We start from the raw sequence: 23,829 nt of genomic DNA, 5'->3' as shown, positions 1-23,829 counted from the left end.
GAATTGGGATGCAAAATCAAGGTCCAAAGACTCCCCAAGGTTAGCCAGGGAACAATTCACATAAATCACCACAGTGAAGCAACATGCAACTCCCCAGACTGGCCTGCCTCCATTGATGTTATGCTTATCCCTGTGAGTTGTTATGAGGAGTCTGCTATTAAATAATTTAATTAATAAATAGCTTTGTGGAGTTAGTGGGTGAAAACACAGGGAACTGGGGCTTCAAAAACAAAACAAAACAAAACAAAAAACAAAACAAAACAAAACCCTCTATGACAAATGCATGTTTGGTATGGCACAGAACAATTAACACAGATTCTGAGGGAGCAGGGATGGGAGAATCTTTATTCAGCCAAATGGGGGAAGAGGTGACGGGGAGCCACTAGAAAGGAATTATTGGCTGCCAAAATCTATTATACAATCTCCCTGGCAAGATTGTACCAGGAACATGAATGATGCATACATGGGTTCCAGCAAGCCCTTATCAGCCTCCCAGTGTGAAGACAGGCTTGCTCTGCGCTAGCGGTAGTGTGACGGCCAGAGCTCAGAAGGCATGCTTGGGCAGGACTGTCACACGCTCCTGTTCCCCACCTCCAATGCCATCCAGCGATTCCAGCCTGCTCAGGTGAGCCAGACTTCTTCCAAGAGCCTCTTCCAGTTGCCCACGGATGGCCTGGACCCGGTCCAGCTCCACCTGCAGTGTCTGTTCATGCTGAGAGCTGGCAAGACTATGCAGAAAGGGAAGCAGATTAGGAGCAGTTTAGGAGTTGTTCTGCCAAGGTCTACCACCCTCTCTCTGCTCACCACTTACTCTCATTCCTTCAAAAGCACCAACCACCTCACTCCCCACAGCTGCCTTTCAGCAACGCTCTCGCCAACAGAGAGAAAACAGGGGGAAGCTGTGGGTGATGCAAGGTGGGTGCTCACTTCTGACAACCTGGGTATACAAACAGTTCTTCCAAATAACACCTTGAGGGCTTATGATTTACTAAACTAGCCTATAATCTTTGTAGATATGTCAAGCAAACAGCAAGAGGTGGGAAAGCAAGGGAACATAAGCGAAAGAGTTTCTAGTCGCAGCTACAAAGAAAACTCCAGCCTCTACCCATCAAATGCCTCAGCACTGGAGGCAGGGGAACAGAGCATCTCCTCACCTGTCAGGATGAGCTTGAAACTTCACCAAAGTGCTGTAGAGCTGCTTTTCGGCTTTCAGGGTTTCATTCAGCTGATTCTTCTCTGCTGCCAGCCCCTCCAACACCTGCAGCAGCTGAAAGCGCAAACATTTGCCTTCACTTACGTGAGCGTTTTAATGCTATTTAACAGTCAAGCAAAAACAACCTTGTGCCAGATTGTGACCTGAGCTGCATTTATGCCGCTTGCTTCTCTTATTTCCTGAGGAAGATCTTGACCGAAGGCAGATGCAGGCGGACCACTCCACACACTTCAACCAAGCCTGCTTTTAATGGTGCTGATATCAGAGTCTTTTGCAAAGGAGGAAAGCCTCCAATTTCCCACAGACAGAGAAATAGACCCCTTAATTTCAGTGGGTCTACTCTGAGTAAAACTTGGTTTGTGAAGTGCAATCAACAGAGGGCTGCCCTTAGACTGCCGTTTGGGGATTAAATGCCTGCTCAGGAAGTTCCTTTTCAGCCGGTCACCCTCTCTCTGTAGTCTCACAGTGCTGTTGTGAAAAAAGCCTACATAGGTAACTCTGAGCAACTTTGAGGAGCAGGAAACAGACATAAATCAAACTAGCCTGTGTCCACCACATCGCTGCAACACTTTTCTGCCATACCTGCAGTCTTCTGTTTTCAGCAACTTCCTGTCCTTGCTGTTCCATCTTGGCTACCTTTTCCTGAAGCATCAACACTTCCTGGGAAAGTCGCTCAACTACTGGCATTTCTTCAGGGTCAACCAGCTGCATTTGCAACTCCTGGAAGTCAAGGAGAGAGTGACTTGGAGAATGGAAAAGTGCAGTCATGGCCCTGGGCCATGCGTCTACCACCAACTTCCAGTCAAGAGATCTTCCACATCATTAAAGTGTGGAGTACATCTGGAATGGGAGGCCCTGAATGAAAAACCCAACACAGGTCTTTCATTTGCAACATCCCAAAGAAGGCCTGCGATTAAACAAACTAAACCTGCTTCATATTAAAAGATTCTGCTACTTCTTATAATTTTGCATTTAACCAAAGATTTTCTGCTGCCAGTGTTAAATCATATACTAAACGATACACACAGATATCTGCAGCCAGAGAGAACCAGAGTCAGGGCCCTTTTGTCCCACCTTTATGAGTTCTTCTTTTATCTGGATGCTTCTAGTCAGAGATTCAACATCAGAAGCTTGAACCTGTAGCTCCTCTTCTTGGGAGACCAGGACAGACTGAAGAGCAGCAAGTTCCAACTGTGGAGAAGAGAAACAAGAGCCAGTAACAGCAAAGAGAAGGCAAGGGAGAGAAGGGCCACATGAGGATGTGGCAAATGTTTCTCATGCTGTCTTAGGCTTGCCCGGGCTGGCACATGGCATCCTTCCCTAGGAGAACTGCCCAGAACTACAGCCCTTCCTTTCCCGCTCAGCAGGCAGCACATGGGCCTGCTGGTTGTGCTGCTGCCAGGGGTCTCTGTTCCTCAACACCTTGACTCAGACTCACCCTGCTTTCCTTCTCCTTTTGTGTCAATAGCTCAAGCTGTTCTTTGGCACCAGTAAGCTCTTCCTCAAGTCCAGCAGTTGCCTCCCAAGCTCCTGGAGAGAAAGCAGAACAATGTTAGGCTGGGATCTCATACCTCTTACCCAGTCTCACAACTTTAAAAATCAAAAGCGGTGCAATCCCTGTGGAGAGAAAAACTGGAGGTGAAGGGGAACTTTCAGTTGAAAAACAACCAGAGTAAAAAGAGTTAAGGATCCCACTTTCCTCCCAAAAGTTTTTTTTTAATGAATAAACACAGACAGAAAGATGCATGCAACTATATAATGACATGCTGATTCAGCTTTATTTATTTAGGGCATCCCCAAAGAAACTCCTAGATCAGCAGAGAACAGGAGACAAAGTAAATTAATAAAAATTAATAAGAACAAAGCAAAATAAATAAATAATGGGGGAACAGAATCATATTCATTTTTAGCAACAGAGATTAACAGCTCAGCTGCCCCCCCCCCCTCCCCAAAGAAACCCTGGACTAATAAAAAAGCTTTCACCCGGTGCCAGAAAGGCAGTCTCAAAGCCAGGTGATTTTCCTTCAGGACACAGGAGGGTGCTGTGCACCAAATTAAACCTAGTGCAGTGATATCCACACAAGAGATGGGGAACCTGTGGACTACAACTGCCAACACTGGTCATGGTGGCTGGGGCTGATGGGAGTTGCGAGTCCAAGCAACACCTGGAGGGCAAAAGGCTCCCCATCCCTGGACTACAATGACAGGCAGCACCTGCCCACTGTCCTCAGGCAGGGCAGTTCCCTGGAGGAGCAAAGGGCCCCTGCAGGCAAAGCAAAGAGCTCCATCTCCCTGACAAGCAGCCGTGGGCTTAGAGGTCACATGCAGCATGAAGCAGCTGAATTGTTCCTGCCAGCAAACATTCTGGGTGGCCAAGGGTTAAACTGAATGGAAGCTGCTTATGGTCCAACCTTTCTCCACGTTGAAATGGCCATCTCCGTTCTTAGATGTCATGGGAGTGGGGCTCTTGCTTGAGCTTTCTTGCCTCAGTGCCTAAGAACATAAATATGCACATTATTTCACTGATAATTCATAGGCTTTGAGAGTTTGAATAAAGTATTCAACTCCAAAGTTGAACAATGAGAAACTACAGTGTTTGCTCACAGTCTGTTTTCTCTCTCTGAGGAGCACCAATTCTGCTCACTCACTTCAACATTGCTCTCATTTCTTTCCTTTAGGAAAGACTTCAAGGCTCTGCTCAGAAAACACTTTGCTTTAAAACTGCACACATAGGGCCAAGCTAGATGTGGTGCTAAATGCATCATTAGAAACCATTTCTCTCCATATGGTCCTGGGCTTGCAGGCCAGGCCAGGCCATCATGAAACCATTTCCCCACTTGATTCCGAAGCCCTGAGCACAAGCGGCACTGGAGGCTGAGGCTGAGCACCACTGAAGATGGAAGAGTCTGCTCAGGGCACAGATTATTGCAGCGTGGACCTCCATTTCCTCACCCCTTTTCTTTCCAAGCAGGCCTTCCCCTCCCCCTCTCAGGCCAACCTCTGGGAGGGAATGTTCTCTCACAGAAGCACATTCTTACTTCCGAGTCATCCTTCTGTAGGAGATGGGCAGTAGAAGCTTCCATCTTCTCTTGTGAAAGCTGGCCCTGCAGTTGCTGACGTAAATCTTGCAGCTCACAACTTCTTTCTATTAAAGCCCGTGCCATCTTCTCAGAAGATATCTGATAATGATAATGATAATGATAATAATGATAATGATGATGATGATGATAGTAATAGTAGTAGTAGTAGTACCCTGCCCATCTGATTGGGTTGTCCCAGCCACTCTGGGCAGTACTGATACATCACCCAGGACTGGTATGAGGGCCAACCGTGAAGGCGGCTCTTCCTGGTGGTATATTGCAAGTGAAACCACTGCTCCTCCCGAGTCCCTCTGGCACTGAGGCAGAAACAAGCTGCAGCCAGGCACTGGTGGCAGAGGGACTCGGGAGAGGTGGCAGTTTCACCCAGCAGTGTAGACTCTAGATCAGCGTACTCCTGCCCAGATCAAAAGTACACCACAGATCAAAAGCACACCCTGCCACATGGACTGAACCAGATATAATCTGAGGTAGGCTTCCATGGGCTCTGGGGCAACTGCGAGCCTGAGCCACACCAGACAAGGCAGATTGGGTGTGGATGCCAAGCTCCAACATCCCCTCGGAGACCACATCCAGCAACTCAGCAGGGTGGGGAGTGCGCTCACAGAATCCCTAGCCCATCATGAGGTACAAATATTTGATATGGAAAGACTCCTAAACAGAATACACAAAGAAGGAAGCATACCAGACCGAAGAACCTGAGGGCATAAGAAAAATCCCCGAGGGATGAGGCCAAAGGCCGTTCAGCACCCTCCTCTCCCAGAGGCCCACCTGATGCCCACGGGAAGCCTGGAAACAGGGCCTGAGGGCAACAGCATCCTCCCCACTTCTGAGTCCCAGCATCTGGTTTCCAGAGACATATTACCTCTGGAAGCAGAGGAAGAACGTAGCCATCGTAGCCATGCAGGAGCTCCACCTCCCCAACCACTGAGTCTCCCTTGCTGAGACAGAGACGCCTGCAGATGCATCTGGGAGAGAGTGGCATTGAAAGCCCAAGAGAAGAGTGCCAACCCCAGTGCACAGCTGCCCACTTACACAACTCTGCTGCTCTCTGGTGTGGACAGCTTGAAGCAACTCCTGAAGCTCAGCCATTTGCTCCACAGTCTGCCGGCTCTTGTCACTGAGGAGTTCCTCTATGATCTGCTCTTTCTGCTGAAGGCAGAGATACAGCTCTTCCAAAAGCTCCCTCTGCCCAGGCCCCAGCTTGCATAGCAGTTTTGCTGACAGTGCCTAGGGAAATGACAATGACAAGGATAATCAAGAGGGAGGAGGAAAGCAGGCCTTCCTATTTCAGACAGGGTGCTGAGATCAAGGAGAAGAGGAAATTTCAGAGGTTATTCAACTATGATTGCCTGGGCACCATTTCTGGCAATGTACAATGATCAACACAACCAACAACTGCTTTCTGGATTCTGGTTTAGTAACGATGTCGTACCTGCAGAATGACTGTGAACCTGGATCAATCACTGGCTGAGAGGATGGGGCAACAGTCCCAGGGCCTCCCAACAGAGCTGCCTTTCTCACTTACTTCCACTTTCTTATTCCTGTCATGCAAAGCTGCCTTCAGCTGCCGGATTGTTCCCTCTTGCTCTGCCTGCCACTTGAGAGATTTTGCTTCAACTTCCTCTTTCAGCCAGCGCAAATTCTGGTAGCTTGTCAACAGCTGCTCAAGTTCCAGACCCTTTGCTTTCAGCAAGCTCTCCATTCCCTACGGGAGAGGGGAGAGAGTGGATAGCAAAGAGATCAACAGAAGGCCAAGCCAGACCTCCGTCTAGATTTCTCATGGTACAAAACAAGCAACATCTATTTCCATCAGGTCCTTTTTGCACACGGCACTGGGGGGGGGGGCACAGCTCTACAGTGGTATGCATACTTTGGACGTTTTAAGGTTTTAAGGTCCAAGTTCAACTCCTGCGATCTCTGCTGCAGAAGAACCCAATTCAGGAGAGAAAAGCCCTTTGCAGAGACTTTGGAGAGCTACTACAAGTAAGAGCTGCTCAACAGTGGAACGGTCTCCCACAGGAGGCTGTGGACTTCCTCTCCTTCCTTGGAGGGTTTAAAGCAGAGCTTGGATGGCCATCTGTCATGGATGCTTTAGCCGAGATTGCTGCATTGCAGGGGGCTGGACTAGAGGACCCTACTCTACGGTTCTATGATTCTATGTGAGGATAGAAACTTTGGGCTGGCTTGTTGGCACCATTAGGTATAATTAAGTTGTGCTGAGTGCTACTCTGAAACGCTGGATTAACCCTAACATAGCTCAAGTCAACCTAAAAGCAATGGCAAAGGAATTGCTGCAAGAGTCGTCTTGAAGAGTGCTGCATTAATACAGTGTCAGTCTCAAAAGTGGGCAGGAAGCCATGGCAGACGGAAGGAATGGCATAAGCATTGCCCTTCCTGCTGCAACCCACCTGAATGGTAGCCTCATTATGGGAGAGGACCCTGCGCAGCTCTTCCAAGTCATGCTCTCGCTCTTTCACAGCCAAACGAAGCTGCTGCAGCTCCTGCTCCTTGTCTTCAAGCACACAGAATTTCTCATCGATCGCTCGCTGCAACAAAAAAGGCCACAAGTGGGCAAAGAAGTAGCAAGTGTCACAAAGACAAGCAACCAAGATTATAATTTAATAAAATACATATAAACTATTTAAATAGTTTACAAACATAGAAAAAGGGTTCCACAATATTGTGGAACTCACAACTCACACCCCACTCATCGTTAAGAGGGAGATTCAGCTCCCCTTCCCCTCTTCAATGCGCCAGACAAGAGAGAAAAGAGGACATCTGCTCTTGGCATTGCAAGGGCCGGTCCAAGACATTTGGCTGCCTGAGGGAAAGGGCAAGATGCAGCCCCACCCCCTACAGAAGCCACCCAGACTGCCCCCTAAGAGCAGCAGGCCACCTCAGAGGTGCAGAGCAGGGTGCTCTGTGCTCCGCAAAACCTACCAGCTGAGGAGGCCTGGGACAGCAAAGGATGGCACCAGTGTGAACACAGAAAAAATACACAAGAGATTGTGCTGGACACCTCTGTAATTACCTCAAGGATGGCATCCCTGTCTTTGATTCGTTGTTGCAATTTCTTCACCATATTATCAGCTGATGTGGGGCTCTTGTCCAAGCTCTGGTGATACTGAATAAGTTCCTTAGATTCCTGCAAAAATGGAACATATTGACACCATCAATAACACCTGAGCAACTTCAGAAAGCTCCAAGAGAGAAGCAATGCTGGTGAGAGATCCAAGCGTTCTTGGGAAGACAAATGAAGCAGCTGTGAATAGGGACAAGGAGGCAACTTTTCTGACCCACATTTACCCAAGGTCAGGGCACAAGCCACAGCCAAGCATGGCCTTTTATCATGAGACAGCAAGGACTGGCCCAGCACCTTCAACTCCTTTAACCTTGACTGGCCACTGCAATGTACTCTAGAGCAGCCTAGACAGGGCTTACCTTGAAAGCTTTCTGAAAAACCATTGCATGCCTGCTCACAGGATGGGGGTAGCCACAAGCAGTCCGAATCTGAGTGAATTTATCTGCAAAAAAAGCTTTGCACAATCATTGCAGGAGATCTTGGGGTCTATACCAGGCCCTGGTGGCAAAGGTGGTTCCGTTAAATTACGAACCACCTGAAAGAGTCTCCTGCTGCTATTTTCTGCAGATGCAATAGAGGCAGTGAAGAAAGTGAAAAGTGAAAGTCCTCTTCGCCGTCGCTTGGTAGGCTCAGCGTTGAGCTCTAACCTGTGTCCGGTCAGATTCAGAATGAGTTTTCTGCCACTGGCACCCTAACCGTCTCAGCGGTTGTTTCCGTGATTGGAGAAGGCAATGAACACATGCAAAGGGTAGGCAGTGGCTAGAGTGGGGAGGGAGGGGGGAGGCTTGTATTCGCAATATACTGCCGGGTTGGAAATTCTGAAATCCTTAACTGCAGTCAAGACCTCAAACTGCTTTGGGGCAATGTTTTGATACATCACCCAGCCCTGCTATGTATCTGATCATAATGCAGTTATGTGGGGGCCATAACCTGGGGAAGGCTTCTAGTATCTGGTGTATTGATATGTCTTTACTTAATGATTAACATTTTGTTCAATCAAAGTGGGAAGAGACTATACAATATTTTGAACTGAATTAAGCAACAACCTCTGTGTGAAAGTCTGAATGGGAAGCGTACAAAGCACGTATCAGTGGACATATTATAGCACCTGCCTCCAATAAAAATCAGCTTAAAAACAAGGGAAAGAATAACTTGATAAATGAAAGAATCTTGGGCACAAATGATTAGAAATCCATCTACAAAATACAAAAAAGTATGAATTAAATAATATTCTTTCTCAACAGACAGAATTCATGCTTGCATGTACAAAGAAGAAATACTAGGAAAATGGTGAAAAAACAGCCATGATCTTGGCTAATTGTTTAAAACAAAAGAAAGACAGAGCATTGATTCCCAGTATTAGAGGGGCAACCAGTGAATTATAAAATTCTCCAAGTGATATTAATACCCAGGTGTTTTAAATTTCATGCAGAATGGGCAACTCAATGGAAGTAGAAAAGGAAGATATACAAAAACAATTTTAGCATCTTTGATTTTAAGATCTGGATTAGATGGATTCCCATCTGAATGATTTAAAACTGTGTGGATCTTCTAGCATCAAAACTATGTTTATTATATGAAGAGGGGAATTCTTTCAATGACATTCAATCAAGCATATATCGGTTATACCAAAACCAGACAATATCATTAACTAATGTAAATATAAAGATTTTAACAACCGTTTTGGCAAATAGAGTGCAACAAGGGATATTGCCAATAATAATGAGTGACCAGGCAGGATTCACTAAAACTAAACATGCTTCAGACAATATCAGGCTAGTGGCTGATCTAATAGATTTAAATAGAATAAGAAAGTAATCTTTTTTTTTTAGGATACTGAAAAAGCTTTTGATAAAATTTATAAACAGTACATGCAGGAAGTGCTTGCTAGATTAGGATTTCCTTTGATATTTGATGCATCCACATCCAAGACACAGGAAATACTCAAACACTTGACTGAATCCTTAGAAGCTAAAAAAAACGCCCAGCTATTACTTTTTACAGAAGTTGAATGTCAATCTGACACACAGACTTTGAGAAATGAATGGAATAAAGAATTAACAAGCCTCATCTTAACTGAACAATGGGATAATGTTTTAGCCTGTTTCTAATGTGTTGTTAGATTCCTAGCAATGCACTGTAAGCCAAAAGCAGAATTAAATAAACCTTCCATTACTGAGCTTTTCCTTTGAGTACATCCCAATATGCTCTGTTGGCACCAACTGGTGTGAAATGGCTGCTGGGGTGTTTGAGCCTTATTGTGGTGGGTGTCATTCCTTTTCTTTACTATACTTTTCACATATTTTAGCCAAGTAAAAGTGAACAAAAATGCAGTTCCCCACAAATCTTATAATAAATGTGTGCTGAGTTGCAATAGGTTCATTTCCCTGTGCATCGTTACATGAAAGAGAAGTAGAGCTGGGTTTCATCCACATACTGATGAACACCCAGCCCAAATGCCCTGATGATCTCTCCCAGTGGCTGCATGTAGATGTTGAAAAGCATGGGGGAGAGGACAGAACCCTGAGGCACCCCACAAGTGAGAGCCCAGGGGTCTGAACACTCATCCCCCAACACCACTTTCTGAACACGGCCCAGGAGGAAGGAGCGGAACCACTGTATAACAGCTCTACACCACTCCTCTGTTCTTTTGAAAACGTTATAGCCTTTGTGAGAAAAGACAGCACTACTGCAAAAAATATACAGGATGATAGCATCATGCAGATGAACAAAGCTGGTTAATTCCAGACTAGTGTGGAAGATTCCCTTTAGCAACTGTATTTCCCAACCCAACACCAACAACTCTGGGAACTGTTTTGGTTTTATCTTTGGACCTTCTCACCTGTTAAACACACACACCATCTGAAATAAGGTGTGTTTTTGCCCAAACAGAATTTAACATCCCATCTGTATCTCACCTGTAGAAGCTGTTCTCTGCAAGCCAGCCTGTGCTTCAAATGCTTCAGTTTCAGCTCTTGTTTCTGCATCTCTGACCATCTTTCTCTTTCCAAAGTACAACATTGCCAGTTTTTGTTCTGCAGCTCTGTTCTCACTTGTTGAAGAGCACATCGCAGCTCCTGGAAACCAACACAACAATGTAGTCATCAGTCAATCAGGCCTGGAAGCATCTCTGGAGCTCTCAAAAGGGCAGAAAGGTTGAACTGAGCTGCAACAGGGAAAGCGACAGGACTGCTCACACTCCCCAAAAGGCAAACTCTGGCCATTTCCACCACACTGCCACAAACCGGTTGTGTGAACCTTACTTTTACAGTTAGTAACGCGAGGCTTTTTATTTGTGACATGAAAACATTTTCTGGCCCTTGAAGTACAGCAAAGGACAATGCAAGACATTCAGCTGTTCAAGCTCCATTTAGGCCTGGTCCCTTACCTTTCTCACCCTGTTCTGGCCACAGCAATCCATGCGATGGTCACCTCCAGGCTTGATAATTGTAACTCGCTCTATGCAGAGCTGCCCTTGAAACTGACCCAGAAACTCCAGTGGGTGCAGAACGCCACAGTGAGGCTCCTTATGAGGTCCTCACCGTGGGACCACATTCAGCCAGTTCTATACCAGCTGCACTGGCTCCCGGTGGAGTACAGGGTCAGGTTTAAGGTGCTGATTTTGACCTTTAAAGCCCTACATGGCCTAGAAGTCTCGTACTTACAGGACCGCCTCCCCTGGTATGCCCCGCGGAGGACCTTAGTGTCTGCAAACACTAATACTTTGGAGGTGGTCTCGGCCTTGTGGAACGCTCCGCCGCAAGAGACCAGGGCCCTGCAGGATTTGACATCTTTCTGCAGGGCCTGCAAGACGGAGCTGTTCTGCCAGGCCTTTGACCTCCCTCTTTCTATGGGACCAGCGCGGATGGCTGGGCCTGATGAATATTTAATATTCCTTACCACTATAGTTGTTGCCATTCAATTTCATTTTGATTTTAATGTGATTTTGAATTCTATTTTAATCAATTGTTTGTGTTTTTATTGTATTATATATTTGGTGTTAGCTGCCCTGAGCGTGGTCCAGGCCGGGGAGGGTGGGGTAGAAATAAGTAATAGTAGTAGTAGTAGTAGTAGTAGTAGTTGTTGTTTTGTTGTTGTTGTTGTTGTTGTTGTTGTTGTTATCATCATCATCATCATTATTATTATTATATTTTGATGGGTGAAAAGGGCTCAGCGAGCGAATTCATGCCATACCTGGTTGTGTTTCCATGCAGCCTCTTTCTGCTGCTGCTCCTCTTGCAGCCATGTTTCTACAAGGCAGGAGGTCTTCCTGGCCTCAGCCAACTGGAGATCCTTTTTCTGCTGAGCCGTCTTCAGTTGCTGCACTTCCAGCTGAGTGAAGAAAAGTGTGTTCTGTACCTCAAGGAGTGCTACCGGCTGTGTCTGCTGCAACATGGAGGAGCCCCCTGGGATCTGCAGAAAGGTGAAAACAGAAAAGGTGGTGGGGGGGGGGGGGGTTAAGACTGAAATCACTGCCCAGAAAAACACTGGAGCTTTAAAAAGTGCATTCCATGGTATATCATAGGCTCTTGCCGGTAGCCAATGCTGCAGGCAAAATTCTTTAAGGGTGGAACATTTTCAGACAGTGAGGAAGTAGCTAGTGGCATCTGCATGTACACTACATAATCTGAATAGCTTGGCTGTGTATTTTGTCTCCTTGGAATCTAATGGGGATTATTTTGTTTACTTATTATATTATCTTTGTTTACCATATATTACAATCTACAGCTAATTTTCTTGAAATACAGTACTCTAAACATCAGGGCAATATACTTTGAATCTCTAGTTCAAATGTCTGGGATAAAACAAGACATATTCGATATAAGACAAGAAATATCAAAATAAGATACATACCTGCAATTGCCCAAGTTGGGTTTTATGTAGTGTGTCTTGTAGTTTGGCTATTGTCTCATTCTGCCCTTCAATTACACGGTACAGTTCTTCAGACTACAGGACAGAATTGAGCAGTGAGAAATTAGCAAAGGCACCTGTCACCTCCCCCTCCCGAGACATAATCTGTAGTGGGGTAGTTGAGATAATGGATTTCAACATTGCATTATTTCACATGTTCTCTCTGCACAAGCGCTGCCACTTGCTACAAGGAGCAATCTCCCAACTCATCCCCTGAGTGCTGTTCTGGGGGGGGGGGTCCCCTGAATCCCCACCAGAGCCTATTTCAGGTACAGCACAAAGCAGAGACCCCGCTGCACAAAGCAGAGTCCTTCAGCTGGTGGGCATGTTCGGGAAATTCCGCCCCAAGGTGCAACAAGACTGTTAGAATTTCCTAAAATGCTGTACCAGAAAGGACAGCTCACCCCATTCTCTATAGAATTATCTTACCCAATTTCACATACTGGGAAGATTTCATATGCTACAAATAACAGTTAGTTGTAATTTTGAATCACTGGCTCTATTTCAGCATTTACTGGACAAGGAGATGGCAACACTACAAACCTCTTTCTCTTTGCTCTTCAAGGTCTCATTCAAGGTCTGGATTTTGTGATCCTGTCTCTGGGATGTATGTTGAACAGACTTCAGTTCAAAATCCATCTCATTCAGTTTCTCTTGCAGCTGCTAAATGTCGTAAACAAACACACACTTTGAACTCGACCATATAAGATACTCTTTTCCATTCTCAGTACAGGCACACCTCAGGGACAATACAGGTTTGGTTCCAGACCACCACAATAAAGGGAATATTGCAATAAAGTGAGCCCCACAATTTTCTTTGTTTCCCAGTGCATATAAGTTATGTTTACACTCTACTGCGGTTTATTAAGCCAGGCCCCACCGGCTGCAGGGGGGGAGTGGAGAGGGAGGCAGCTTCCTTTCCCTGGAAGCAGCTCTGCTGCCTACAGCTGCGCCCACATCCTCGTAAGGAGAAGTATCTGCAAAGTGCAATAAAATGAGCTATGCCTGTACAGCTTTAACCTACTGCTGAATTACTCAACCTTTCTACATATTTCCATGAATTGCAATTTCCTAAGCCTCCAACATATAGTGTGTTATTGGAAAGTTTACTGCCCCATAATTTTGGGAAATTTTAGATGAAACCTGAGGATTTAAGGTTTCATTTTTAAAGTAAATGTGTAATACACAACCCCTAGCCTCACCCTAGTGTTAGGTTGCATTTTGTGATACTAGCAAACTGACTGCTTCTGACTGCGACAGATCACATCCACAGGCAGAAATGACAATGTGTGCGTGTGTGTAACACACTGATGGCTCCAACTGGCCCAGAACAGTTTTTTTAGGCTTGAGCACAAAAGTTTAAGCCCACATGCCCCAACCCATGGATTCAGTTGTCTCGACACAAATGCAGAGAGTATGGGAAACAAACAAGATGAAATGGAGCTTTTAATTCAGGATGGCAAATATGGCCTGAAACCTGATGGGATGAGACTCGTGACTGGAATGTAGGAATTGAGGGGTATAACCAGTTCAAAAGGAACAGACCAAGCAGGGAGGAAGAGTCCCCACCCCAGTCTTAGGAGGAAGTGCACAGCATCGAAAGTGCTGAGGCGATAGGACTGTGTCTGGTTGTCCCCAGCTCCGCATTTCCATGTCTGGGACAAAGTGTTTTTCATCTAACACACATCGCCTGAAGTATGGAATCTAAACCCTTCCAGCTTTTGAAAATAGGACCGAACCTATGCATTTTTGACTACAGGCACAGGCACCTGTAGATGTTATGACCACCATACAACTAGACATAGGCCAGGAAAAGGCTATAGATGTCTCACCATGTGTTGTGTTTACTCACACACTAGCCCCAAATCTATTTAATGCACTTTTGACTTTTACTATTTAAAAAATACCTTGTTGGTAGCATCAAGGCAGCTGATTTTTTCCAGCAGTTCTACATTATTTAGTTCAGATGCTTGTTTGCCTTGTGATAAGTTGCTTGGAGTCAGTTGCTGCTGGTCTTCAAACAAATACTGAAAAGGGTGAGAAAAAAGTGACATTTGCTCAGATAAGGTTCCTTTTGCAGTTTGCTTCCACTGTTATATAGCTCAGCAGGGAAATGGACTGGTAAATGAAGGAGATTCACAGTGAGAGGCTGGCCTTGGGACAATTTAGCTCTTCCAATTCCATAAACACAGCTTTCAAGTTCCCTGACATTTCCATTTTCTACCCAAATATCTAATTTTCCATCAGTTACTAATTAAAGTATCATTAATTATCCCTTTCCCCTGCTCTTCTCAATTCCATTTCTTGCTATTCATTCCTCATTCTTCCTCATTGTTCTAGCAAAACTAACCAGAACTCAAGTTACTTTGTTTCTTCAAGCTGTATTGGAGCTAATATGTCTAGCACAATAAGTCTGTGTGAGTTTATTATTAAAATATTTCCTGCTGCCTTTCTGACACACAATGACATTCAAGGCAGCTCCAAAATATTTGTTCTCTGTTGCACAATTTCCCCTCATACTCCTAAGCAAGGAGTCTGATTCATGTTCATCAGCACAAAGTTGCCTCAACTCCATGACTTCCTACTGAGGTGATATGTAGTCTTTATCACTTTCCCCATGGTGGCAAAAGCAAGGTCTGGCATTAACAACAATTGTGTCCTGTGCCTTGAAAGTCTGTACTGCAACCAGGCTCAGACTCACCGCTGAGCTTCAGGATCCAGAGGTGTCTAGGGAAATCACTGCCCAGGGACCTGTGCCTTAAATAGCCCCGCTCTGTGCTGCCCCTGAGTTGTGGAGTAAAAATATTTCATAACCCTTTTGCTTCATCTGAGTGCCCTCCCAAATGCCATTAAAGGTCTGATGTATGGAATATCCTCTCTATAGTGAACAGATTTAGATTCTGATATCTGAATCTGTCACAGTGACGTCAAACAAACATTTCCTGGGGAAGACCTGAATGGCTCCATCTTTCCCAGAGCACAGCCTTTTCTGAGTGAGGGCAATACACTACTGCTGACAGCTCTACTCAGACGTTTCTTGTCACAGCCTTACTAAGCTGCGTCCAAATTAATGAGTTGTTGTTTTATAGGGAAGACCAGGATCTTTTTCTGCTGCAAGCTGATCACTCCTCCACAGGTAAAAAAACTGTGTATTCCTAATAAAGTATGTCTAAAACAACAATGCTACTAATGTCCCACATGCTCCAAAAGCTGTACACACTTGCAGAAAAGTTGTGTACTGTATTAAGCTGCTTGGAAATTATTCTGTGTCACAGTAACAAAGAACAGAGAATGAATTCCAAGAGCTTTTGCTTGCTAGTGTTTCAAGGGGATGGTGGTATAATACGGCTCTTCTATCATTGCTTGTTACTTTATTGCCATTAAAATTACTGTTTTCATTATTTTGTAGTGCTTTTTCCTATTTGACATTTCTTGGTGTTTTTAAGATGATTACTTGTATTTGTTAGTTTCAAATACTTGTACCCCACCATTCAGAACAATGGCATGACAAGGCGGCTTACCATCACAATTAAAAAGCAATAGATTTAATCAGTAGGTTGAGTAAAATTAAGCAGCCACTAAAAACAGCAGGTCAACATAAAACCATTAAAAGAAAAGCTACATGAGACAAGTCATTGGGGCTCATTTAAGGGAACCCAAGAGGAGCTTGCTGATTATTTTGAGAGGAGTTTCAAAGATCTACAGCCACTCCTTGGAGTAAAAATATATGTATTATTCAATGTATGGTGGAATTTTAAAACCAAGCCACTTAGCTCCTCTGTTTTTACCAACTAGTTTATTCCATCCTGTCTCCAAAAAAAAACAATCATTAGGTACCTAGTTCTCACCCCAACTCCTTTTTATTACCAAAACAAGCCTGTGAGGCAGGTTCGGCTTAGGCAGGCTGACCCAAAGTGAAGCTCAAGGCTCAGTACAGATTTGATTCTAGGTTTCCTCAGAGTTAATCTGACATTCTAGCCCTTAATGCTGGGAGGCATCATCACCTTGGCATCCTAAAACTGCATAGTGTCTTACTTCAGATGTTAAGCACAGAATACAATATCTGGCTCAAGTACCAGATATCAAGTTTTCTAGCAGACATGTAACTTGGCCCGTTTCTGATTTTCCACGTACAGCTTTAAAGCAAGCCGTATCTGGATTAAAAAGGCCTCCTCTGTTGCAGTTTGACAATGAAAGCAACCCTGGCTGGTGACAGTATTTTGTTGCCCTCAAAGATAAGAGTGTGGGTTTGTAAATGATCAAAACAGAAAATTAAATCCATTATCTTCTTAAAATTAAACACGGGTTATTCTCTGGCACAGTGTCCTTCAAACTCTTGCACACCCAGCTCTTATGTTCAGCATGCACTTTTAATATTTTTCTCAAATATGATTTTACTACAACTGATCTGACCTTTTCTCTTTAGCTTGTGAGACCCACCCCACGGGCACAATCCGATACACACTTACCTGGGAGGAAATTCCATTGTACTTAATGGGACTTAATTCTGAGTAAACATGCATGGGATTGCCAGGTAGCCACTCAAGTTATGGGTCAAAAAGGCCACAAACCAGCTGAAGGCCAACAGATTTGGGGATCTTTTCAGTGCTATGACAATTGCAGTCTTGTCATACCCACTGACTTCAATTTAAGCCAAAGCTCTAGAAAAGGACCTACTTCTTTGCAATAGTGATAACCCCAAGGTTTAACAGAACAAGATTTTCTCAAGGTGTTAGAAGCTCAATATAATCCTCAGCTGCAAAAGACTTCGGAGGCTCAGCTCTTAATGCGAAGCTTCCACTACTGTGTTTAAAAGCAGTTCAGTGAGCTTCCCCTAATCAAAGCTGGATGATAACTAGATGAAAATGTCATTGCCATCAATCATTCATATGCATTTTTTAAATTTTCTGCTGCTAGCTGAAATCAGCACTTTTCACTGACGTGAATCCAATTCGGCTGACATGGATGTTTCTAAATTAAAGATGACAGAGGCACAATTTCTTAAATACAACCAGAAGTTGAACTTAATGAGATTTCAAATTCTAGCAAAGCCAAGAGAATCCAAGACTCCATTGCATATGGTACCTAGAATGTTGGCGACTGCAGCTGACACAGTTCTAGGGGAGCTGCCATTAATTCAAGGTGACACACCAATTATTTAGAATATCTAAACTGCAGAAGTCTGTCTATAGGCAGCACAACCCCATATTAGATCCCATCTGTACAGGGTCACTAAGAGGAGAGAAAATTGTCACAATGCTGCCAGGTGTACACTCGGTTTACAAGACCACCCCCTCCTCAATCCATGCCTTTTAAGGGTTTCTCCTCCTTCAAAAATAATTTTGCCAACTTTGCAGTTTCACATTTTGTGCTTAATTACATGACAGCACAGAAAGCGGGATTTTGTTCTGCTGCCCTGATGCTCAACACATCCACTTGGGGGGAAGGCACTGCTTTGTTGCACCAAGTCCAATATACGTTTTGAATAAAATGCATTCTTAACGGTAAAGCGAAAACAAGGATTTGTAGCCCATTTACACGCGCGGCCAGCCGCTCCTTCGGAAACCTAAAAAGGAGCCGGCAGATCCGGAGGCTGCGGCATCCCCTGGCCGAGGGCCTCGCCGGAAAACAGGCTTCTCCTCCCCGCTCGGCTCCCTCCCGGCCCCCGACAGCAGCCCTTCCTTCCCCGCGGCGGCCCGCGAGGGCGCTACCTTCGGCCGCAGCGGGACGTAGTCGGCGCACAGCTCTTCCCACAGCTCGCGCAGCTCGGGCGCCTCGCTCGGAGCCCCGGCCGCCCCCTCGGGGCTTCTCCGCGCCGGCACCGGCAGCCGGCTCCCGCGGGGGCTGCGCACGGGCTTGCAGCCGAAGGCCTTCAGTAGGCTCAGCGCCGCCGCCAGGCCGCCGCCCGCGGGCCCCGAGGCCAGCGACTCCAGCGAAGACGAGCCGGCTTCCTCGGCGCGCCTCCGCCTCCGCCCCGGCCCGTCCGCCTCCGCCTCGGCCGCCTCGTCGTCCAGGCTCTCTCCGTCGCCGGGGCGCTGGGGCTGCCCGGCGCTCTTCGCCGCCGCCGCCCTCCGCGGCACCCGGCACACGGCCTCGTAGTCGGCGTCGGCCACGCGCAGCGCCGCGCAGCCCCGGCAGCGTCGGGGGGCTCCGGGCGGCTGCTCGTCGGCGCGCGCCTCGCCCTCCGTCCAGCACTCGAGGCCCGAGAAAGCGAAGTCCTCCTGGAGCAGCGCCAGGTAGCGGGCGTCCCAAGCGCCCCCGCCGCCCGGCTGGCCCTCCGGCGGGGCCTCGGGGGCGCCGTTGGTCCTCCGGTAGAGGGCGGCCAGGCACAGCTTGAGGCGCTCCTTCTCCAGCAGCAGCCGCTGCAGGCGCTCCAGCGACAGCGCCTCGACGCGCGCGATGACCGTGTCGAAGCGGTAGACGCGCTCGAGCAGGAAGGCGCACTTGCCGCAGGCGAACTCGGCGCGCCCGTCGCGGGACACCTCGCGCCCCGTCGCGTGAGCAAGGAGCACCTGCAGGCTGGGCCGGGAGGGCGGCGGCGCGGGGGACGGCGGCGCCCCCGACGCCCCGTGGAAGAGCCAGCGCCGGTGGGTGCCGCACAGCGCCCGGCCGCACACGCGGCACCACTCCGAGCGCATCCCCAGCGCGGCCCCGAGCAGCCGCCCGCCGCCCGCCCGCCGCCAAGAGATGCTCCGGCCGCGCCCGCGCCCGCGCCCGCGCCCGGTCCCCCGGCAAGATGGCGGCCGCAGCCGGCCCGCGGAGGCTTCTGGGAGTCGTAGTCCCCCGCCCCGCTCTCCAGCATCCCGGGCTCAGAGCAGCCGCCTCCCGGCTCTCCCCGAGGGGAAGGGGCCCTAGCACCCGGCCATGCAGGCAAAACCCTCCAAGGAAGGATGGAGCGAGCTTTTCCCTCCCACTCTGGAGGGCAGGACGTGAACCAATGGGCTCAGGTCAGTATTAGAAAGAACTTTCTGACGGGAAGAGCTGTTCCGCCGTGGAACGGTCTCCCTCTAGAAATTGTGGACTGGCCTTTCTTGGAGGTTTTTAAGCAGAGCTTGGATGGCCATCTATCCCGGATGCTTCAGTTGAGATTCCCACATTGCGGGGGTTGGACCAGATGACCGCTGAGGGTCCCTTCCAGCTCTACAGTTCTATGATTACGCCATCTTAAATGAACTTTCATGCAATCAGGATTTAAATAGATAGAACACAGTGACTTACTAAAAACCAGAAAAATAAAGTTTTAGGCAAACCTTAAACGTACAGTCACATCAGATATGCAAATTCAGATGCTTTGAGCTTGCATTATGTATGTGAAAGGGAAGAATTATGTATCTGTGAGTAATACAATTGACAGAGCAGTGATGATGACACTGACTCAGTTTGCAGATAAAGCTAAGCCAAACCACAGCATAGTGTGAACTCACAGTCCTCATAGACTGGCATCACTGAACTCCTCCCCCAGCTCTCCTGCTGCCATGCTTAAACCATTACTCAGTTTAGGGTGCTGTCTGAACCTGATCTCCTGGTTTTTGGGGGAAGCCACATGCCCAGGTTTGGATGGCACACTTAGCCAAACCACAGTGCAGCAGCAAGAGGACCAATAACATCAATTCATTATTTCTATGCCGCCCATCTGACCAGGTTGCCCCAGCCACTCTGGGCAGCTCCCATCAAAAAATTGTAAAAGCACAATACCACATCACACACTAAAAACTTCCCTTCAGATGTCTTTTAAAAATCACATAGCCACTTATCTGTTTGACATCTGCTGGCAGGGCATTCCACCGGGCGGGTGCCACCACCGAAAAGGCCCTCTGCCTGGTTCCCAAGGGAGGAGTACAGCTGCCAGGAACGTGGCGGCTTGTGTTTTCCCCACTAAACAATAGTTTGGCTCAGCATTACATGTGAACTAAGCCATTGGCAATGTATGTTTGATTCCGCTAAACCATAGGAACACAAATCCCACATTAAATTAGTGCCTATGGAAAGAGGGTCATGGCCTTTCCAATAAATGAGCCACCTTTAATACACAGGATAAAAAGCCATTAAGCTTTAGGAACAAAGAAAGGAGGAGTACACTGGCTCTAACACATATATAAATAACAAAGGAGATGTAAGACAATTATTCTGTCATGAAATTATTACTGGAATGCTGCATTTAATTCTGTGACTCACAGAATTTTTTTGGAAGTTATTTGAAAACCAAAACATTTTTTTTACTTTTAAAAGAGACTTAGACTGGAACCTAAGACAAATAATTGGCTTTCTTCCACCACAAGGAGAACAAACACAGTTTCCTTCCACATTAGCTATTTTCTCTGGAATCACCTTCCTTTGAATACTCACCTTGATGGAGAATCCAGAGGACATTGTCAGATAGCTGCAGTTGACTGTTGTTGTTGTTGTTTTGTTAAAAAGTTAAAGGACCCCTGACAGTTAAGTCCAGTCACAGATGACCCTGGGGTTGCAGAGCTCATCTCACTTTACAGGCTGAGGGAGCCAAAGTTTGTCCACAGACAGGTATCCAGGTCATGTGGCCAGCTTGACCAAGCCGCTTCTGGTGCAACGGAATACCGAAACCAGAGCAGAACATGGAAACGCCATTTACCTTCCTCCCGGAGCGGTACCGATTTATCTGCTTGCACTTTTTGGTGTGCTTTCGAACTGCTAGGTTGGGAGGAGCTGGGACAGAGCAATGGGAGCTCACCTCATCGCTGGGATTCGAACTGCCAACCTTCTGATCGGCAAGCCCAAGCGGCTAAGTGGTTTAGACCACAGCGCCACCCACGTCCCTGTTTTATTTTGCATGTAGAGAAATGCAGTTGTTTCCCCACTCCCCCATTATTTCCTCCTGTGATTTCAGTGCAGGATGAGCAGCTACTAGCTATTGCCTGATATTATAAGTAATTAGTAACATAACTCCCTGGTCTTCCCATGTCACTGGACCATTTTATTAAGTACATTTGCAGCTCCATGCTTCAGGGGGCGATATTGCCTCCGTCCTGCTAACAGTCATCCAGGAATACACACATGTACCAAGAGAGAGAGAGAGAGAGAGAGAGAGAGAGAGGAATGCCACATAACAGCAAAGGCACCGTCTCACTCCTGGCAGCTTTGGAGCTTTTTATCTCTTTCTTTGTCTACTGGTGGCCTTAGGTGGAACCATGCTGCTCCTCTGCCTGCATTCGCTGAAGCAGAAGCTTGCCTCTTTCAATTGACACTGCACATTAATGCCTCTGTAACAAGGGCTGTCGGCTCATCTGCTATGTGAGGACAGAATGGTCTTTCTATTTAGACTGCGGGGGTGGGGGGTGGGGAGGTACTCAAAGTGCAATGTGTAGGTGAAAAGGCCCATGGTATTTGTGAGGCTTGTTTCATTTTCAAAGCATGTCTGCTTTACTCTGTATTAGCAAAAATAATAATATTTGGAAGGTATCTGGGATCTTTGGGGGGATTCTGTTACGGGTCCAATGATGCTTGAGGATTAGATTGGGACTGAAGGGGTTCTTGTTCATGCAAGGAGGCCACGTTGCCAATATCTGTACAGGTGGGAAGAGAAGTGGCAAAGGGAGGCAGCTTCCTGAAAACAATGATTCATGGCCTCTGAAGACCAGCGTAAACACTTCCCAGGCAGAGGGAAACATCTTGTGTAGCTAGAGAAGGGACCACAAGGAATATATACCCAACAGCAGGCCGTTTGGGCAGGCAGGATGCAAAAGAACCATTAGAAAAACAGTGCTTGGAGAAACTTCAGCTGCATTGTTACCTGCACTTTCATTTCCTCATGCTCCTGCAAACGCTGCAACAGGTTCTGCTTCTCTGCGGAGAGCTGCTCAAGGAGCTGCTCCTTGTCCCTCAGATTCCAAGCCAGCTCCTCAATCTTCCTGCAGAGGAAAAACATTCCGGTCACCATGGCTGGAAGCAAGGAACACTACGAGATACAGGGCAGGATGGCCATTTGGCACGACTGTGGGCAGTTAGACCAGGTCAGGACATCACGGAGGCAAATACAATGAGCTACGGATGGCTTTGTCAGCCTGTCACTCAGAGGAGCACCTCCTCCACAAAACCAAACAAGCCAGGAGACTTCCAGCAGCAAGGCCTCAAGGTCACCCCTGCCCCCAAAAGAGAGATACAAAGTTTGCGCAGACCTCTTCAACTTGTCATGAATTCTACTCAATATTGATCCAGCATACAGTTAGAATAAAAAATTAAACACATTGCAGGATTCCCCAAAAATAGACCAGAGGCAATTTTATTTCATCCAGCAGAGCTTTACTGCTACTGAAGGCAAATGAGCATAATGGTCAAATCTATACATTTAGGATTGGCAGCAGACTTAAAGTTACAAATAATAAGACGAAACCTTAACACTAAGCATACTGTGTACAGAACACCACACCAGAAAGAAAGAAAGAAAGAAAGAAAGAAAGAAAGAAAGAAAGAAAAGAGAGCAAATCCAGGCTCCTTCTGGCCTATTATTATAGTCAGCATGACCTTGAGAGAAAGCGATAACAGGACCACTTTTAAGCCAGCTGTACTCAGCTTCTCTGAAGTGATAACTAAATATAATGAACCTTCTGCTTGTTTCTTTCATACAGAGAAGCTTCCAGAACCCTCTTGAATTAATTAAAATAGGAAAGATCTCTACCTTCTGCACTAAGAAATGCAAACTGACACAACTTTGGGGAAAATAAAAAAACCTATCCCCCAAATTTCTCAGAAGATTTAACATTACGGGTGGCAGACACAAACCCAATCAGTGGAACTAAACCCATAGAAACATACTTATTTTTCTCAGCCAACATAGCACTGTAGGTTTCCAAAACAGCCTGGCTTTTCCTGGTCTCATCCTGCAGCTTGGTGAACTTCATCAGCTCCTTGGTGAGTTTCAGACAGCGATCCTTTTCAACCTCTGCCATAGTTGTCATCCTCTCTGCTTTGGTCTTTGCCGACTGGGCTTCCTAAAGGAAGAATCAGAGATGAAATCAGCCAAAGGAATCCTGAAAGAGTAGGTGCCTCCAGTTTGGATGTCTCCTGTTGTGTCCAAACCAAAGAGACCTCAGTCTTTCTCTTCAGAAGAAATCAGGAGGAGGCCAGCAGAAGACTGTGATGGATATTTACATGAGCCCTGTAAAAGTTTTCCCAAGTGTCACCTGAAAACTGCTCTAGAGGAGGCACCTGGTATTTTCATCCTACTTGGCAGACCACAAATGTCTTGGGAAGGCTCACAGGCAGGATGGATGGCTCTGAAAAAGGCTTGGACTGCTTGTACCAGCTCATTGAAGTCATTCTCTCACTTGACATTGAGAATGAACGCATTGGTGAAATCTACAGGCAACATTCAATATGGAATGTCAGTACAGTTAGGCTGTCAAAACCACATCATAGAATGAGACCCCTTCACCCCACCTAAATCAACTTGGATGTACATCGCTTCCTCTGTTTTGCACCTACAGATTCTAACTCTGATACAGAGTCTGCATCCATCACAAATGGTGACCAGGAGCGGTCAGAGTTCA

General features: G+C 46.6%; 1 protein-coding gene across 14 annotated transcripts in view; it reads right to left on the bottom strand.

Moving 5' to 3' along the window:
• Positions 1-23,829, bottom strand: part of PDE4DIP (phosphodiesterase 4D interacting protein) — a 108,446-nt gene that overhangs the window by 45,122 nt on the left and 39,495 nt on the right. For 7 of the 14 annotated variants that reach the window (XM_083446460.1, XM_083446469.1, XM_083446463.1 and 4 more), the window contains 18 exons: positions 23,096-23,271; positions 22,074-22,191; positions 14,215-14,334; positions 12,851-12,970; positions 12,251-12,343; positions 11,591-11,809; positions 10,315-10,473; positions 7,346-7,459; positions 6,723-6,860; positions 5,840-6,019; positions 5,347-5,541; positions 4,252-4,392; positions 3,625-3,706; positions 2,652-2,743; positions 2,288-2,404; positions 1,796-1,933; positions 1,155-1,267; positions 592-728 (listed from right to left, as the gene is read on the bottom strand). In XM_083446460.1, coding sequence (XP_083302586.1) covers positions 592-728; positions 1,155-1,267; positions 1,796-1,933; positions 2,288-2,404; positions 2,652-2,743; positions 3,625-3,706; positions 4,252-4,392; positions 5,347-5,541; positions 5,840-6,019; positions 6,723-6,860; positions 7,346-7,459; positions 10,315-10,473; positions 11,591-11,809; positions 12,251-12,343; positions 12,851-12,970; positions 14,215-14,334; positions 22,074-22,191; positions 23,096-23,271 — 2,452 coding nt within the window. Of the gene's footprint in view, positions 1-591; positions 729-1,154; positions 1,268-1,795; positions 1,934-2,287; positions 2,405-2,651; positions 2,744-3,624; positions 3,707-4,251; positions 4,393-5,346; positions 5,542-5,839; positions 6,020-6,722; positions 6,861-7,345; positions 7,460-10,314; positions 10,474-11,590; positions 11,810-12,250; positions 12,344-12,850; positions 12,971-14,214; positions 14,335-18,018; positions 18,954-22,073; positions 22,192-23,095; positions 23,272-23,829 lie in introns of those variants that run through there. The other 7 variants (XM_083446465.1, XM_083446467.1, XM_083446461.1 and 4 more) reach the window with 3 other exon arrangements.

Source organism: Podarcis tiliguerta, assembly GCF_965153285.1.
Source record: "Podarcis tiliguerta genome assembly, chromosome: 6".
Taxonomy (NCBI): domain Eukaryota; kingdom Metazoa; phylum Chordata; class Lepidosauria; order Squamata; family Lacertidae; genus Podarcis; species Podarcis tiliguerta.
Note: the sequence above shows the minus strand (reverse complement) of the source record. Positions and strands in the feature narration are given on the sequence as shown.